General features: G+C 39.2%; 2 protein-coding genes across 9 annotated transcripts; both read right to left on the reverse strand.

The window, feature by feature from the left end:
- Window positions 1-62: 62 nt before the first annotated feature.
- rab9a (RAB9A, member RAS oncogene family) lies at window positions 63-2089 on the reverse strand. 4 transcript variants are annotated; one of them, XM_008400565.3, is made up of 4 exons: window positions 1979-2089; window positions 1850-1893; window positions 1442-1557; window positions 63-1271 (listed from the first exon to the last, which is right to left on the reverse strand). In XM_008400565.3, the coding sequence occupies exon 4, from the start codon at window positions 1228-1230 to the stop codon at window positions 622-624; it is 609 nt and encodes a 202-aa protein (XP_008398787.1). In that variant the 5' UTR covers window positions 1231-1271; window positions 1442-1557; window positions 1850-1893; window positions 1979-2089; the 3' UTR covers window positions 63-621. The 4 variants fall into 4 exon arrangements, with proteins under 4 accessions (XP_008398787.1, XP_008398777.1, XP_008398796.1 ...); XM_008400555.3 differs by having other exon boundaries at window positions 1850-1896; window positions 1979-2084; XM_008400574.3 differs by lacking the exon at window positions 1850-1893 and having other exon boundaries at window positions 1979-2084.
- A 1166-nt stretch (window positions 2090-3255) lies between these two features.
- egfl6 (EGF-like-domain, multiple 6) lies at window positions 3256-12681 on the reverse strand. 5 transcript variants are annotated; one of them, XM_081602836.1, is made up of 13 exons: window positions 12312-12680; window positions 11134-11240; window positions 9926-10018; window positions 9648-9767; window positions 9430-9549; window positions 8669-8803; window positions 8461-8583; window positions 7982-8044; window positions 7317-7562; window positions 4533-4607; window positions 4331-4435; window positions 4003-4265; window positions 3256-3793 (listed from the first exon to the last, which is right to left on the reverse strand). In XM_081602836.1, the coding sequence occupies exons 1-13, from the start codon at window positions 12383-12385 to the stop codon at window positions 3686-3688; spliced, it is 1632 nt and encodes a 543-aa protein (XP_081458962.1). In that variant the 5' UTR covers window positions 12386-12680; the 3' UTR covers window positions 3256-3685. The 5 variants fall into 5 exon arrangements, with proteins under 5 accessions (XP_081458962.1, XP_008398752.2, XP_081458966.1 ...); XM_008400530.3 differs by having other exon boundaries at window positions 4340-4435; window positions 12312-12679; XM_081602840.1 differs by lacking the exon at window positions 7982-8044 and having other exon boundaries at window positions 12312-12681.
- Window positions 12682-17528: the final 4847 nt, after the last annotated feature.

The raw sequence follows: 17528 nt of genomic DNA on the forward strand, positions 1-17528 counted from the left end.
GACGGCTCAAATTTGTCATGCAAGTTATTCTTCAAGTTTATTCCCAGAAGGAAACATGTTCATGACAGTTTCTCCAACACAGCTTTAATTTATTTATGATGCAAATACATTACACAGTTTTAAGGGGTAGTAATCAAACGTCTCCGTGGTTAGCTTTTCTAAAGACGGGATTTAGATCATTCATAATCATTAGAAACAGTTATTGGGTGATACAAATGATTTTAATACGATGCGATTAGATTCTGTAATTGTGTTGCACAATCACATTTGGAAGCCCGATAATATTTGCACTCACATCTAAGCAGTGTGTGTCATTATGACGGCAGAAAGCTGGAACATTTACTATTTTAATGCATAAAGAATTTTAAAACATGCCAAAGCTAAATCAAAGCAAACGTTCCTTAAGTTTATTTGTAATGGATCATGAATGGAGTTAGTGTTTCTTGTGTATTCTGGGCAGAAGTTCAACAGTTGGCATCAATGAACCTTGGAGAAATAATAACAATAATAATAATTTAAAAAAAAAAGCTAGTAGCATCATTTATTACTACAGCATATTATGCCTACAACCTCAAAACATGACAGGCATATTAGAGGATTATTAGTGATAGCTTCAGGATTTTATGAACAGCAAGAAGTAGCAGAGCGGGGCTTTCTGTGGAGCTTGACCGTGTCTGTGGGGATGAGGTGATCCGCTTTGTCATCTGCAGCCAGCGCTCTGTGGACCGCTTCCTCAAAAGCCACAGCTACATTTGTGGCATCCTTGGCGCTGGTCTCAAAGTACGGGTAGTCACCATTTTCCTGGCACCACATCCGAGCTTCCTCTGTAGACACCTGCCTCTCTGTCACGTCCACTTTGTTGCCCAATACCACAAATGGGAAGTTCTCAGGCTCCTTGACATCAGCATAGTAGATGAACTCTTTCTTCCAGTTGTTCAAGTTGAGAAAACTCTGGTTATCATCCACGCTGAAGGTTAGCAGACAGCAATCGGAGCCACGATAAAAAGGAGTCCTCAGGCTGCGAAAGCGCTCTTGGCCGGCAGTGTCCCAGATCTGTAGGGTTACCTGATTCCCGTCCACCTCGAGGGTCTTGTTTAGGAACTCGACACCAATAGTGTGGAAGAGGTGAGCATCAAACTTGTTGGTGACGTACCGATTCATTATGGAGCTCTTTCCAACGCCACCATCACCAAGCAAGATGACTTTAAGCAGGGACTTCCTTGCCGTCATGGCTGCTAACTACTCTTATCAAACACAGTGAAACTGTTTACCTAATAGAAAGATAACACAGGAATGTATTCAGTAAATTACAAAATCATCAAAACTGAATCTCTCAAATAAATTAACTTTCCGGGTATGTTGAATTTATTGAGGTTTACATGTAAAGATATCTCACTTTATGTCTCTGACCCAAAATAGGATAATTGTCATTTATTCTTACCCCAGTTTGACGTTGTCTTCCTCCACTGGGCCAGATCATATGCTGTTAGCCACAGTGTTAGATCACATGCTCATTTGCTTCATTTTGATGATGGCAGCCATATAGCGAACATCCATCTATATGAAACACAATGACAAGCAGTCATTCTCCCGATTAACATACGCTTCAGGGCAGAAGTTACAGATGAAATAGCAATAAAAACGTACACCGTTAATCTATGAAGGCCTAACTTGTCGCCATAACGTACAAAAACATTAACCTCCAGTAAAACGTAGCAACTAAATTGAAAGACATAATATTCCAGGTCTAAAGGCTAGCTAAGCTTAGGCTGTGCTAGGCTAAGTTGAAAATACACAACAGATGGAAAGGTTGATGAAGAACTAAACTAGCTAGCCTAGCTTTACTTACCGAGACGATTTCTCCTAACGTGCTTCGCAGTTCTAATCAGATAGCTGCTAAAATAATGGTAACAATTAAAAAAAATATTTTGAATATAATGATATCTTTCGTTTGACAGCTCAAATAACGTCAACTCACGGCGTTTCCTGTTCAACTCCCAGAGACTGTGCTAATAACGCAGCTAGCCGCCAGATCATGTGATCTTAATAGAAACACAACCAGGGCTGCAATAAGAACTCGAGCCCTTTTCAACTTCCATACCTTATATTTATATTTATTTGTGAGAATACTCGATGCCACGTTTTCTTAAAAAAAGAAAAAAAGTAAACAATTATCGTTCGCCTTCTTTACTTAATTTACACCGACAGCAAACACTACTTTTCTTGTAGGTTTTTGTAGTAATTACGTTTGACCGCTAGATGGTGACATTTAGGCAGTGTCTGTACTCTGTAGCGCTAAGATACTACAGAAGTATTTAACCGCCTTGAATACTTTCAGGTGTTGTCATGTCACAACTGCAAGCTTTAACTGTTGTGTCCTCGGGCAAGACAGTTCACCCGCATTTCCTGCTGGTGTTGATCAGAGGGCCTGGTGACGAAGTGTCTTCCTGCACCAGGATAGCTGTGGGCACAATGTTTCCAGTGGAACTAGTTCCCTGCATAACACATCCAGTTTGTCTTAGAGTTCTCTTTGGTTGTTCAAAAACATTAGCAAACACGCTGCATAAGGAAGATCAAAATACATGCCAGAAAAGTCATGTATTGTTCAGTAATTTAAAGCAGTATTGGGTTATAAAACAATATTCTAAACTTTAAGACATTCACAGGGTACTGTTCAGTCCATCATTCTAAAATCTAATTGAAAATGTATGACACAACTGGGAAAGCCTAAGAAGATATAGAAATCCACTTATATTGATGGGCTGTACAAGAGACGCAGCTATGCCCATAATAACTCTGAAGGAGCTTCAAACAAAGACACAGTGCTAGAAGAACAAAATCTGTTGACAGAATTAACTATAACTTTTGCATTCCACAAGTCTTGCGTTTCTGAAAGAGTGGCAAGATTGTAACATTTTTGAAAGAAAACCAAACAAGAGTATTGTTTAATGTTTGCTACAAGCAATGTGGGGACACATCAAACGTCTGCAAGAAGGTAATCTGGTCTGATAAGAATAATATTGTGCTTTTTTGGGACTACATTGTCAAACATTGCATGTGTCAGAAAAATAAAACCATAAATACAACATCCCAATAGAGAAACAAGACATCTAGGTCATGTTGTGCCAGCACAACATGAAGACGCTGGAAGACAAGCTGTCTTCTATTTTATTTAACTAACATGAAATACATAGAGGAAATATAGTTCATGATTGAACAGAAAAAAACGATTAAAATGAATAACGTCTCCCACTATTAGAAAAAAAACATGTTTATTGTAACCATACACCATATTTTCAATACAAATGTTGCAGCATATATGAACTGACACCTTTTATTGTTTCATCAAAAAAGCCTTCAAAAACTTACGTCATCTACAATTTCATTCACATTACATCTTGCATCTTATGTAGTTTACTTCACTAACGTACTGTCACATACACAACGCAAGTTAAGCACAATACTGTTTGAACAAACTGACAAAGTTAGCTCTACCATCTGTTCCTGAGATACGAGTCATTTAAGTGTTTTATTTAGACTAGCTATTAACTTAAAATAAAGAACGTTACAGATCTATGTACCAGCATGGAGTGAAAGCAAACTTGCATGCACTCGTTGTACATAATCTGACTGTGCAGGTTATTGAAGCACGATAATCCTTGATGGGGTTTTTTTGTTTTTTTCCCTAAAAGATTGGACCTGCATCCTCTTGACAGGGCCCTGAGGTCAGCACAACGTTATCCAACCCTATTTCGCCTCCAATGCCTTTCCCGCGTTGAGCTTCAAAGATAATCTGAAAGACATTTGGTTGAATCTTTGTATTATTAAGTTGCAAAATTCGTTTTAACACACTCCAGTTGAATAAACAGAATTTTAGATCTACGTAATTGAAAGCACGCCAAGTATTTGTTGTGACGTTCATGTATAGCTGTCATTAAAGTCAATTTCTTCGTGATGACAATAAAATCTAAGAAAAATGTTTTTCATAAAGCAATGACTCACAGACTGTGGGGCCTCTTCCTTCCAGGCCACAGTGAGGAATTCTGTTTGCCAGCTCTGGTTTTTGCTTTGGCTCTGCTCCCACACAGGGTAAGCATTGTTGTCCAGCAGCACCCTGAGCGAGCCTACGTCATGACCCACCACACGGTAGTCAAAGGTGAGGCAGAAGCTGCCATGTTGGGCTCGGTCACTGAGAAGCAATTTCAGCTTGGCCACGTCTTCTCTGCCGCCGATCAGCCCACTCAAAGCCATGTAGTACTCGCCACCTGAGTGGATTCAACGGTATATTAGTAGCTGCATCTAAACAGTCAATAAGTATTTCGCAACACACTTTCGTCACCCTTATCATGGTACGCCACAGTCCAGTCCATGTCATCGGTTTTATCTTGGACCCATTCACAGGCTCCCTGATCAAAGTTGCAGTCCAGGAAATATTCTAGTTGGGGGAAAAAAAAAAGTAAAACGGTTGTACACTTTTACAATCGGCCACCCACAGACCATTTTTATTGTGTTTAAAACATGCTTTTGATTACCTTCCTGAGGTGGTTCAATGTAGATTTCTTTGACTTCTGTGGGCGGGCCAAACACTGACTCAAAGTCCTCTGATACTGAATTTAGAGAAGAAGAAAATAAATAAATTAACTGAATTTCTTTTTTAATTCATTGATTTTTCAAGCTATGGAATTTGGAAGTTTTTGACGTGATTTAACCTTTTAAGGAAAAGTTAGCTTGTTTTCCCCTTATGAAGTAGGGTTTGGCCAAATTGCCATTAGCTGAACTAAACATCAGTTTGAAATACCATAATTTGGAAACACAGAAGTAAGATTAGAAATAATGTTTAAGCTAAAACCTACTCAGAATTTGGCCAGTCTGAAACGACATTCAAGGTCAACAATGCATATTAAATCTTGATATCGTCAAAAAAGTCATTAACACAAAAGTCTTCATTTATACGCTGTCAAATCGATTTAAAACAATGATTTTGTTCAGGCAAAAGTCATGCTTTTTAAATCCAGTGGCTCCATCTATATCCCCTCCTTGGACTTTTCCTCCTCCAGCATCACATATTTAGGTGTAAAAAGAGACTGCAGCCAAAAAACAAAAAACAAAAGCTAGCATGTAAAACTGTACGATTATATAAAAAAGTAAAGTAAAATGCTTGGGCATTGTATGAGTGAATAAAAGTGATCTAAATGATAAAATCATTTAGATAAAATCTAAATGATAAAATCATCACTCTCTTTTTGTTTATGATATTTGAACAATAAAAAAACAATCATTGAGTGTTGTATAAATAGAATATTGGGGTTTTATAAATTGTATAGCACAAACATTATATATATATATATATATATACATATAGGGTTTTCAGCTACTTTCTCCCCAAGCAAGATTTATTTTTCTAATTCTATGTATTTTGTGTGAATAGCAGCTTATTTACATTGACTATTGACTCCTCTATCCCTGAAACGGGAACATTTACAATTGTTCAGTAAACATTCTTGATCTTGATCTATTGCTTTTATACATATCCAGTCAACAGAGAGTTGGCAGCTCAGTGATGAGTAGGCAGCCTCAGCTTCCTGCTGAGAATAGGGAGATTAGACTCTGTTTGCTGAGAATCAGACAGAACCTATAGGGTCCAGGCATACGACCTCTTCTCTTGTTTTAGCTGGAATGTGGGAGAACTACACCTTTAAGTACCAATCGGGACATTCAAAGAAAGTATGTTTTTACAGGCTGTGATGTAGGGAGGCATTGACTGGGCTTAGACACCTTACTTTCGTGAACTACCCTGAAAAGAGGATTAATAATGGCACAATTGATTTTTTTTAAATAGGTTTGTGCAAGTAAACATTTCAACAAAACAAGAAAAGTAAATCAGACAAAGCTGTTTCTTCTTTAGCTTTCCAAATAGAGATTCTGATGTTATCAGTGGTCCAGTGGGGCTTTTAACCAACAGGTGAGGACCTGTTCTCCATTTGCCATAATGTTTTAAAATGGAGCTTCGACTTTAGGTTTGAACCCCCCACTCCCAAGCATTTTAAAGCTCCTGCAGCAAACCACCACATGTGAAAAGCAGCCCTTTGAGACTCAGATGAGTGACAGCTGGGGTTACAGAACCTGCTCAGCTCACAGTGGGGCTGGTGTTAAGAGAGGTCTAGAGTGGTGATGACAGGCTTTTCCTACTGGGAGGCAAAGTCTTTTAGCACAACAGCTGTTTGGGGGAAAACATAATAAAAGGCTTGTGGGGACTTCACAATCTTCCTTCCCTCCTACACCCCATTGTGAGACTAGGAAGCATGCTCAAGATGAGTTTTATCCTTAGGCTTGCACATGCCAGAAGAGTAAGAAAAAAAAAGAAAAAAATCCTTCCCAGAGGTGATGGATGTCTTGGGGCTTGTCTCCTCTTGCTATCACAGGTCTAACACAGAGACTTGTATTTTCACGAAGATCAAGCAGGGAGGTGAAAGGCAATCTCAGTTGTCAGGTTTCTAAGAGAAATGAATGCTACAACATGACCTCTGTGCTCTACGCATTTATATCTGATAAAGAGAAATACTATATCAGCTTTACATTGCTGGCTTCTCATTCGGTTGGTTCTATCTCCATTTCGTTTAACAAATATAGTGTGAGAGAATCTAAACATTTTACTATCAGGTTAGAGTTGACAGTTAATGGTAACTGGCTCTGTACTTGCATAGTGCTTTATCAAGTCAAGAGGACCCCAAAGCACTTCACTCTACAGCAGTCACGCCACCGTTAGAGCTCTTCAACACTTGTCTCTGCATTAGTCTGGTAGTGTGCTTGCAATCCATCCTGGGACACACTGAAGGAGTGCACCAAGCTTTTCATCCAGTCTGATCTGGTGTGAGTTATGTTGCAGAGAGCAATGGGTGAATATTTTAGTGTATCCATGCAAAAAGCTTAATCCTTGCTAGCTATGGTGCTTGAGGCTGCAAGCTGGGATACATGGAACAGGTAAACTCAATTCAGAAGGGCACATTTGTGGGATTTGAACCCAGGATCCTTTTGATGCACAGCAACAGCGACTGACAACAAAAACACTATTTTTGATGCTTTACATTAATATTTAAGTATATCTCTATTTCCAGTGAACCCATTCACTGACCTACCTCAGAGGCTCAGAGTCAAAGGTAATGCAGTCTGAGGCGTCATCCCTTCCTTTACTGCTTCTTTGGTCAAGAACTTCATCCTGAGCTGATGTTTATTTCAGCTGCTGGTCAATGCGTTGAACATAGACCAGAATTTCTGTCTGTGATTTACAACAGGACAGCTACAGACCAGATACTCACTGAAAACATCTCCCCTTGGGTTGAGCTGGTTTTCTTCCTCTTCTTCTTCCTCCTCCTTCTCCTCAGGAAATTCCTCTTTTCGTTCCTCCGTCGGGGTCCCAACGTAGACCTCTCCATCGTAGTCGAAAGGTTGATGGAGGACCTTGGGGGACGGCGTCGGGACTGTTTCGGGGATGGCGTTTTTTATCTCCTCGTTGCTTAACTTTCCTCCCAGGATCTCTGGCCTCACCTGGGAGTCTGGGATGACTGCAGACCGGAAAGGGAACCGAAACACACGCACATGGATGTGCAGTTAAAAATTAGTATTTTACCAGAACCTGTTTGTTGTTTATATGCATTCTGCAGCTGCTGTTATTGCTCCCAGCTTCCTTGCAGCTTCTTACCAATAAGAGTCACTTTTTTTTTTTTTTTTTAATGGAAGCAGAACAAAAAGCAGCCTGTGAAATCTGCATGCGGATTAAGAGGGGCTAGAAAATAAAATTAAAATGAAATATTAGTGCTTTAGATGCAAACGTGATCTCTCATATCAGCTCTGTCATGCTGGAAGTTTCAAGCAGTGGTTATTGTGGTGGCACATTTCCAGCAGCGAGCAAGACAGAGACAAAATAAGCCAACATGAGGAAAGGTAAAGCATCGCAAGAAATCCTCCTCACATATCATCTCACCATTGAGGGAATCATCTGCACTGCCTTTGTCTCCATCCCATGACCTCTGATAAAATGGCTTGGCTATAAAAATAAAATAAACGCATCTTCATTTGTGCTGAAACCTCCGACCTCGAGAGTCTTTGTTTATTGTGATCTCAGTCCTGCTTCAAAGAGCGCAGCTTTGTCTTTTCTTCTCATTCTCTCCGAAATGAGCTGGTTACAATGAAGTTTCATATTTACACAGGTGTGTTTTCAATCCAAGACTCTTAAAGCCTTTAACATCGAGTGAACTCCAAAGGCAGGAAACTCGCCTTGGCTATGTTCCCGCTTGCTGATGGTTAAATAATCTAAATGAAATGTGCAGCTGTGAAACTACTTCTGACCAGTCTGGTTTGCTGCTTTGATCTGGGGAAGCCCTCGTCCTTTCTGCTTCTTACTTGTTTCTGTACAGTTTGAGAAGCGTTCATAAAAGCGGTTGCTTTAAATTATTGCCTTACCAGAGCATTCAAAGCCATTGCCTCTGAAGCCAGGTTTGCACCGACACCTGTAGGACCCGTGAGTGTTCCGACAGACGGCATGTTGGCTGCACTTGTGGGTTTCATCTGCACACTCATCGAGATCTGCAAACAGGAGAACGCCACTTGTACTTTCAAAAGCATCATTAATAGCAGATGTATGACCTTAAAGAACACCTTGTAGACCCACCTACACAGTCATATTTTCCGTTGACATATTTCAGATCGTAGCCGTTCTGGCACTTGCAGTAGTAGCTGCCAAAGGTGTTCACACACTGTCTGTTGTGTGGGCACAGGTTCTTCCCAGTTGTGCATTCATCAATATCTGAAGAGAGAAGAAAAAAAAAAGAAGATATACAACAAGGAAACATTTTTGTTGAAGTCAAGCTCCTTATTGAGGGGTGCATAAATTAGATTTTATATTGTATTCTCCTTTTCATTAAGCCACATAGTTATGGCTTTATTGTTACTGTTTGATAATAAATCCGTGGTTAACCGCTACAAGTCTGGGCATGTTTTTTTCATCCAATCTGGTGCAGCCAAAGTTGAAATTTAATGCGGAGTATAGGGTCAGAATGTGTCCGATCAGCTCTGTACAGAACATCTGGGCTCGGTTAGTTTTTGGCTCACCTTAAAAGTGAAAGCCTAGCTTTTCTTGTCAAATTGCTGCTGCACGTGTTAGATCAGAAGCACTGTTGAAATTAGGTAATCTAGAACTGGAAGAGTTGGACTGTTTAGGATTTTGTGATCTATGTGTAGTCTGGCTCTCTCATAGCTCAAACAGAGAAGAATAAAACCTTATTGCATTTATAATCTATCAGCTTGACAGTGTAAAGTTATGACCTTATCTGGGAAAATGAGTATCCCACATGAGACACTGAAAGGCAAAGTCATTCTCTTTATTCCTTCTTTTGAAGTTGAATTGTCCTCCTTGTTAACATGGCAGCTCACCTACACAGGTTCTCTCGTCTTGGCCTAGTTGGAGACCTGCAGATGGACAGAGGCAGCGAATCTCCCCCTCTACTTCCTCACATCCGTACTGGCAGTGAGCGATAGAGCACGTCCTGGAATCTGAGCGCATTAACATAATGGACATGCTCAGACATTGAGTTTTGAATTTTACTTTACATTTGAAGTAATTGTACGTGGGAGGGAGGAAAGGATCTCACTTGCACATGATCCATCAGACATTAGCATGTATCCATTTAGACAGTAGCACTTGTAACTACCATGAGTGTTCATGCAGCGATGCTCACAGGGACGAGGTTTTAGGCCGCACTCATTCAGATCTAAGAAAAAAAAAAAAAGGATCACATTTACATCTAAGTTTAAACATCTAAAAATAGTGTGGAAATGTAATGTACTTTAACAAATTGAAGCTACATTAATCTAAACCCACTCAGACCTATGTTACCCGTCCCCTTCCTCACTGACCTGGATTACCCACCTTGATTGCATGTTTTTCCAGTGTATCCAGGAAAACACTTGCATTTGTTGGGGCCAACACACTCGCCATGCTTGCAGCCGTGCTCGCACTGAGCTGGTAAAACATTTAACATGGAGAAAATACCACGATATACCAGACATATTAGTGGTCGAGAGTGGTGGACTGCAGTCAAACCACACATTTCTATTATGCAGGCATTTCCTCAGGATTTTGTGGGTCAAGAAATTTTGATGAAAAGAACAACATTCAAAAGGATGAGAGGCAGTATTCTTCCAGTACTTTGTTAAAAACAACCATATCCCTTGAAGCTTTCAGCATTTTGTCTAGTTACAACCACAAATAGAACAGAATAGAAGTGTATTTCTAGACAAACACAAAGTTGCACATAATTGTGAAGTGAGAGGAAATTCCTGAATGGTTTTCAAAACAATTTCTGAATGAAAAGTGTGTTGTACATTTGTGTTCAGTCCCTTTCAATCTAACATTACCAACTAAAATCCAGTGCAACTAATTGCCTCAGGAAGTAACCTGGTAAACAGAGTTCACATGTATGCAGTGTAAGCTAGTGTAAAGCCTTGGAGATTTGTTGAGGGATATTATTCAACAGACAGCATCATGAAGACCCAGGAGAACAGCAGAGAGGTCAGGGAGGAAAATGTGAAAGAACCTAATGTTAGGTTTTCCCAAACTTCAAACATCTAACAGATTCAATCTAGCATTCAAAAAACATTAAAACTATGGCAGAAGCACAAACCTACCAAGGTTTTGTTGCCTGCCAGACATGAAAAAAACATTACTTTAAAATCCGAGAAGGACACAAAGCAAAAGTGGTCAGATGAAAGCAAAATTGAATGTCTTTGCTTACACACCAAATTCTAAGTGTGGCAAGAAACTAACACTGCATCACCCTGAACACACCATCCCTATGACAAAGCATGGTGATGACAACAACATGCTTTTTTAATAGGGATACATGTTTTGATCTGAAGTAGATGGATGATGCTACATACCTTCCAAAAGGTGGTTGCATTCAATTATATGACACACTTTTCAGATTTGTATTTGAAAACCAGAAATCCTTTTCCTTCCACTTCAGAACTATTCATTATTTTATTTATTGATCTATCACAAACACTCCCAGAAAAATACAGTGTGTGATTGCTTTCTATCCTTTTTTTTTTCCCCCAGAAAATATCAGTAGATCCTACCCTCGCACTGCCCTTTATTGTTTTTCACCCAGCCATAGCAGCACTCCAGCCTCCTTCCATAGCGACACACGCCTGCTTGGCTTCCGGTATGAACTTGTCGATGGTGCCTTTGTGGAAGAAGCAATGAGGAAATGGGTATTTTATCCGCCACATCATTAATGATACGCTCTGTTTCGAGGATCAAACATTCAGAAACAAATGAAGTTTCTACGCAAGCAACATTATCTAGCGAGCCACAATGACACAGTGGCGAATGTTGCTTTTCATTAAAAGCTCTACCCTTTTATATCCAAAAGTCTTCACACAAAATCAGCGCCTTTCTCAAAAGAAGGTTTTTTTCAGCATCTGTTTTCGACTAGCACCTTGAAAACAAACAACTAATAAAACGCATCTGCTCTTTAGCCCGTTTAAGGTTAGAAATAGGGCTTCCTGTGGAGCGACCTCCAGCAGAAAGGATGGAGGAATGCACAAATTAGACTCTCCACATGATGCATATTGACACCGCATGCACATGCCAGTTTTCAGCTGTACTTTTATCTTTGTGTGAGTTCTGGAGTCAAATGCATTTCTAGTGCCAAGCTATTCTCAGTTGTGTGGAAGGGCTCAGCATTGCACTTAAAATAACCCACAGTAAGCAAAGATTGCATTGCAGAAATGTATTTTTAGTTGAATCATTTTTTTTTATGTGCCACTGATTGAATAACTGAGTACATCTAAGAAAAAAGAAAAAAAAAAGCTAAATCTAAAGGCTGCACCTCTCACCTTTATTGTCTTTATCTTAAAGCTTGAAGGTAAACTCTGATATCCCAGATGTTTAGATGTTGTGGGATTTGGGATTCTAAAAGCAGCTTGCCCCCGAGGGAGAGGAGGAATCTGAGACTGGACGAGAAATCAACAGGAATAGCTCTGGGAGTAGGAGCTCCTTGGTGCAACAGGTGCCCTTCGGTTACAAACAGTTGCTGCACCACATTTAGAAGACCCACACTCATCATCATCTGTCTGCAGGGACAGCATTTTAAACTTCACCTACAGAATAAGATCTTGAAACAGCCATTTTTTGTGCTATTCTCAGTGTCTCTGGTTATTTTGGAGCTAATTTCTTGCATAACTATATAAAATTTTGCTGCAGAAAGGGTTAAAACACAGAAAACATCACTTGCTTTGTAAGTCTGACTTACCTGTAAGCTTCTGGGCTGCCAGAGGAGATGTTGAGCAGGATGAAAAAAGCACCGATCAAAGCAAACGTCTGCATGTCTGAAAAGTTGAACAGCCCTGCTGCTTTGTTTCTCCGAGACTCTGACTTTCAGTCTGGGGAGTTTTGACCAATTCCTGCCTGAGATACACTTTCATTAAATTCCTCAGATAAGGAACACGTCTTGGTTGAGCTTTCACTCAAAGCACGCTGGATTTCATGCGTGTTCAGGACCAAGACTTAAAAGTCTCCTTTCTCTGTGCTCCAGTTACTCTTTGTATCCCATAATTTGCTTCCCCTTCATCCCCTCTGAATTTCTGGAGGTGGGTTGACACTCTGCGAAAAGACACTGCTCTCAGACAGATAGGGGGCGACTGTTAGAGGTAGGAGGGGGTTGGTAAGTGGGGGTGGGGATTTTGTTTGGGTTTTCACTCTAATCCTTTACTGGTCTGCCTGAAACCCATGCAGGAAGAGACGGAGTCCAGTTTTAAACATGTGTATGCCAGGATGACGCCACAGTTTGGGAAAAACAAAGGCGAGCATTAAATACGTGTACATGCCAACTAGTTTGCCTTCGCTCTGTTTTTAAGAGATATGCATGTAATTAGTTGCATCCTCTAATTGTGGAAGCCAAAGAAGCATGCAGAGGCGTGCTGTTAGCTGCTGCAGCACTCTTTGATGTCTCGCTCAGGGGTAACACATGAAGCTTTGCTGTCTCACACATGTTTATTCTTGGTTCAGCCATAAACTTGTTTAATGGGTTTGCACACTTCTAAACACAGCTCTGACATCTGGTCCTGCTTGTTTGTTCACTCAACAAATGATCAGTCTGTGATTTTGTGAAAACCTGCAGGATTTGCCGTTGGTTTGCTGTTGAAATGTTTCTGTGTTTCATTTCCTGTCTGAAGACGTCAGCTCACAAAACTGATTATTTTTTGTAGCATCTCTGTGATGTTTTTTGCTGATCTAGACTCTCCCATATACACAAAATCAAACATCTATGTCATGACAGAGAGCTTAAAGACAGAGGTCCAGACAGTTTTAGATGTGTTTTTTTGCTTCAACACGACTGATTCAAATGGTGCAACTGTCTCCCTATAGCATGGCAAAGTTATGCAGAGGCCTGCTTAAGAACCTTTATTTAATTCAGGTTGGTTGAGTGAAGAAAAAAAAAACTAAAGCACGCAGGATACTGACAGGCGCTGCCACTGGAACGAATCCTCAGACTATTTTATTGTTAAAATGAAATGATGTTCTGAGCTGTTAAACACTGGGAGAGATGAGAAATCACTACTGATCACAATTACAAATTGTTTATGATCAAAAAGACAAAGTCAGCCTATGGGAACAGGACGATGTATAGAGCTCAATACTTTGTTAAAGTCCTTGTCTGATCATATTAGTTTATTTTTCTATCATATGTCCAAATATGTAGTAGTTTTTTAAAACCTGTATACTATTGTTTAGGTGTTTTTTTTTTTTTACTATTTTTACTGTGAAGTTCTTTGTGACTGATGTCTGAGAAAGGTGCTATATAAATAAAATGTACTTACTTATTTACTTACTTGCTTATTTGTTTACCTAACCCATTTAATCCCAATTTTGTTCCTGCAAAATAAGTGCATGCATTTCAATCCTTGGACTTTCCTAAGACATGATATTTATGAATTAATACATTTTGTGTTGGTTATGTTAGTGAAAATGTAGGTTTTACACTCAGCAACAATTGTTGCCAGTGGGTCTAAATTACACAAATCTTTGTTAAATGATTGTGTTTTATGCTCTTAAATATATAGATGTGACAGGAAATGAAAAAAGAAAAAATATATAAGGGGGCAGTAATCGAACTGTGTGTAGCAGAAAATGGAAGGATGGTCATAAGGATTAAATAAAGGTCATATTTTCACATCAAAATAGTGTCTTTTTGTTGTTGTTTTTTCTGTACTGTGTGATATTGGCCAACATTATGTGCAGTGAAAGTGATAGAATCAGTTATTTGCAAATTACGGTTGCCCATAATTTTACAATTCATGTTTTTTGTTGTTTTTTAAAAGGCTCTTTTATTTAGGCCTCTATTTTGAAATTTGACTTTTTGAAGTGTTTTATGTACAATGGAGCTACTCAGTTGGCTGTAAGTTACAGTGAAGTGCAGGAAGATGCTCACCACAACAGCGCCCCCACATGTCCTGGATCAAACTTTTGGATCAAAGTTTTAAATAAAAAAAAGATATTTATAAGACAGGATACAATTTACCTTAAAATTTATGACCACTCCCTTGCAAGATATCAGTATTAAAACAAAACTATTTTTACACACATATTTAGGTTGGAGATGGGTAATTGAATGAATAATCAAAGAAAGATTACAAAACTGGCAGCGGCTTTGATGTTTCTGTGTCATATCTCTAACTGAAGGAGCATCTATGCAGGGGCTCCACCTGGACCAAGACCGAGTCTGACTGATCCTGTTTTTGTATGGAAAGAATATCGACTTAGTTGTGGAAAAAAAAAACTACGAGACATATTTGGACAAATTTAAATAAAAGGTAAAATAATTGAATTTTCACAGCATGGTCATTGAGAAAAGAGATATTTAAGTTTGTGCTTTATTCACATAATTAGAGGGTTAGATTGTAATTGTCATTCATTGTCCTTGTGGAATTTTGTTATACTCCTCTTCGGTCACAAGAGGTCTCTCTTTGCTGAGTATGCAGCGACATGCTTGGGGTGTGTAAACTAAAGAACTGCTGCTAAAAAATAAAGACAAAGTGCTGCTCTGTCTCGAACAGGAAATATGATACCTCGTTGGTCCTCTGTGGAGTTTCGTGTTTATTTCAGTTTCTTGTTGCAATCAAAAGGATGACTGTTTTCCCACCAGAGCAATGCACTGCAACAAAATGAGGACACGCTCTCTTTACTTATCAGGGATATAAGTATTATGACTGAGCAATGTTCTTTATATTGCCTCTGCAAGGAGTGACAAAGAAAATTAGCTTTTGACCATTTTAAGTAGTTTTATCATGTGCTGCAAGTATTGCAACACTTGCTGTGTGTGAAAGAGAAACACTCCCCTCCATCATTTCCTAAACCTAAACCTCACTGATGAAAACCTTTTGAGATAGCAGCAGATACTGAAGATATATTTTAAACAACTTCATTCTGTAGCGTTTATTTTAGAATGGGAAACTGAATTTTCTTTTACTTGGTTGTTGACTATGAGACTTAATGCATTCGGCGAAATCTTTACTATAAAAGGACAGACAAAGCAATTTAGAGTTATTTTGAAAGTAGTGAGCATGCACAACCACATCCTGCTTTCACAGGGCATTGACATTGGCAATGAACGCACAGCAGGCAATACTGACAGCTTTGTAAATGGGCCACTGCTCATCAGAGATAAGAAAACACTGTTTGAAGTACTGTTTAGTGAGCATTGGCGTCTCGACTTGACCGATGTCGATGTAACAGTCACATTTAAAAGAGGTGTGTTCAGCTCTCACCGCTGCTTCCTGTTAGATATGGCTGATAGATTGATGCATTGAACCTGTTGCACAATAAAGTGCTTTACTAAACACATCGGGAAGTTCTGCCTCAGTTCAGGGAAGGGCGAACTGACTTCCACTTGCATTAATAGAAGTGGCTAAATATGTGATTTCCTTGCCCGACCATGTGTTCACATTCTGAGTATCAACAATAAGCTGCTGACTAAAGTTCTTAGATTTTGAAAAAAACAAGAAGGCCAAATCAGGAACTTGTAAAGACTCTGACTGTAATGAGGTGCTTTACAACATGAAAGTGGAAATGAAACACATCACAAGTTTTACCTAAACTGATCAGTCAAATGTCATACGGGAAACAACAGCCAGACATATTTGTGTTAGGCAGCTTTCCTGTTCACCTATCGTTGCGTTTTATTCAGCAGCTTTATCAACCTCAGACTTTTACGGTGCCAGTGATTGTCTCCAAGTTACTGGCAGCAACATAATAAAAGATTAATAACTAATATGCATTTCTGATGTCCGTCCCAAGTAAATTTACTTGCTTTTAAATAGGCTGTGGGTAGAAACCACGGACTCTCTAAAGACTGCTGGGCTGAAGACATCCCAATTTTGATTATTACTATACACAGTTCACTGTTAAATCTGGACTGATCCAACACTGGATTAATTTAACAGGACGGGTTTGAGCTATGGGTTTATCCCAGTACACTAGGTCAACTTTTGCATCAAACAAGAATGCATAAACGTGACTCATAAACAATCAGAAAAATGTGCTGAAAACTATAATAACTTTGGGCACAAAAAAAGTATTTGCTGAAAATGTTTTTTTTTTTTTTTACTTTTAGTCTAATTTTACAACAAAAATTCCCAGCATTGTAAAGAAAAGTAAACAACCACATGACTTTTAAGACTAAGTTTAACTGAAAAATACTAGGCTTTGATAACAAAATTCACATTCAGCATACAGCTGTCACACAGCATTATTTCACCATATACAGTGTTTTATCTCATCCAAAGATTTCAAATTGTTTTACTCTACACTCATTCCTCCACAAATTAACACACTATACTGATGGTGATAAGCTACATTGTAGATACAACTTTCCTGGGGCAGACTGAACGAAACGCGGCCTCCATTTGGCACAATCACTATCATCATCATCATCATCATCACTATGATTAACACCAGCAGGCAAGGAAGGGGAAATGCCTTGCACAGGGACACAACCACAAAGTGACGGAGATAGACAGAAATGGTGGTTTGAAACAACAAGAATGCTCCTCCTGAGCCACTGCCATCGCCTGCAGTGGGTGCTTTTCTTCAGCAAAGACTGGGAAGCTAAGAGTAAATGTGAAAGTGAAGTGAGTTAAATACAGGGCAGTTACTGGAAGAAAACTTGTAAAGATTTGATACGACAGCAGTCAATGACCTGGCTTTCAGTAGCGATGCTAACTGTACAGCAAGAGCTAAAATGGAATGGTTTAGGTCAAAAATACATTCATGTTTTAGAATGACCAAGTCTAAAGTGCACTGAAAACAACTGCATGATTTGGAGTTAGCTTAAGAACTTGAACATTACAAACTTGTCAGATTTGCTTTGTGTATTTTCTTGACGTCGAACACAAGATGTAATTTCAAGCATCTTTAGTTTCCTCGGAAGGTTTTATTTTGAATCCACAGTTAAGTGCAAGTGCCTCAGTAA

Source organism: Poecilia reticulata, chromosome 2 (genome assembly GCF_904066995.2).
Source record: "Poecilia reticulata chromosome 2, P_reticulata-male-v2, whole genome shotgun sequence".
In the NCBI taxonomy this organism is placed as follows: domain Eukaryota; kingdom Metazoa; phylum Chordata; class Actinopteri; order Cyprinodontiformes; family Poeciliidae; genus Poecilia; species Poecilia reticulata.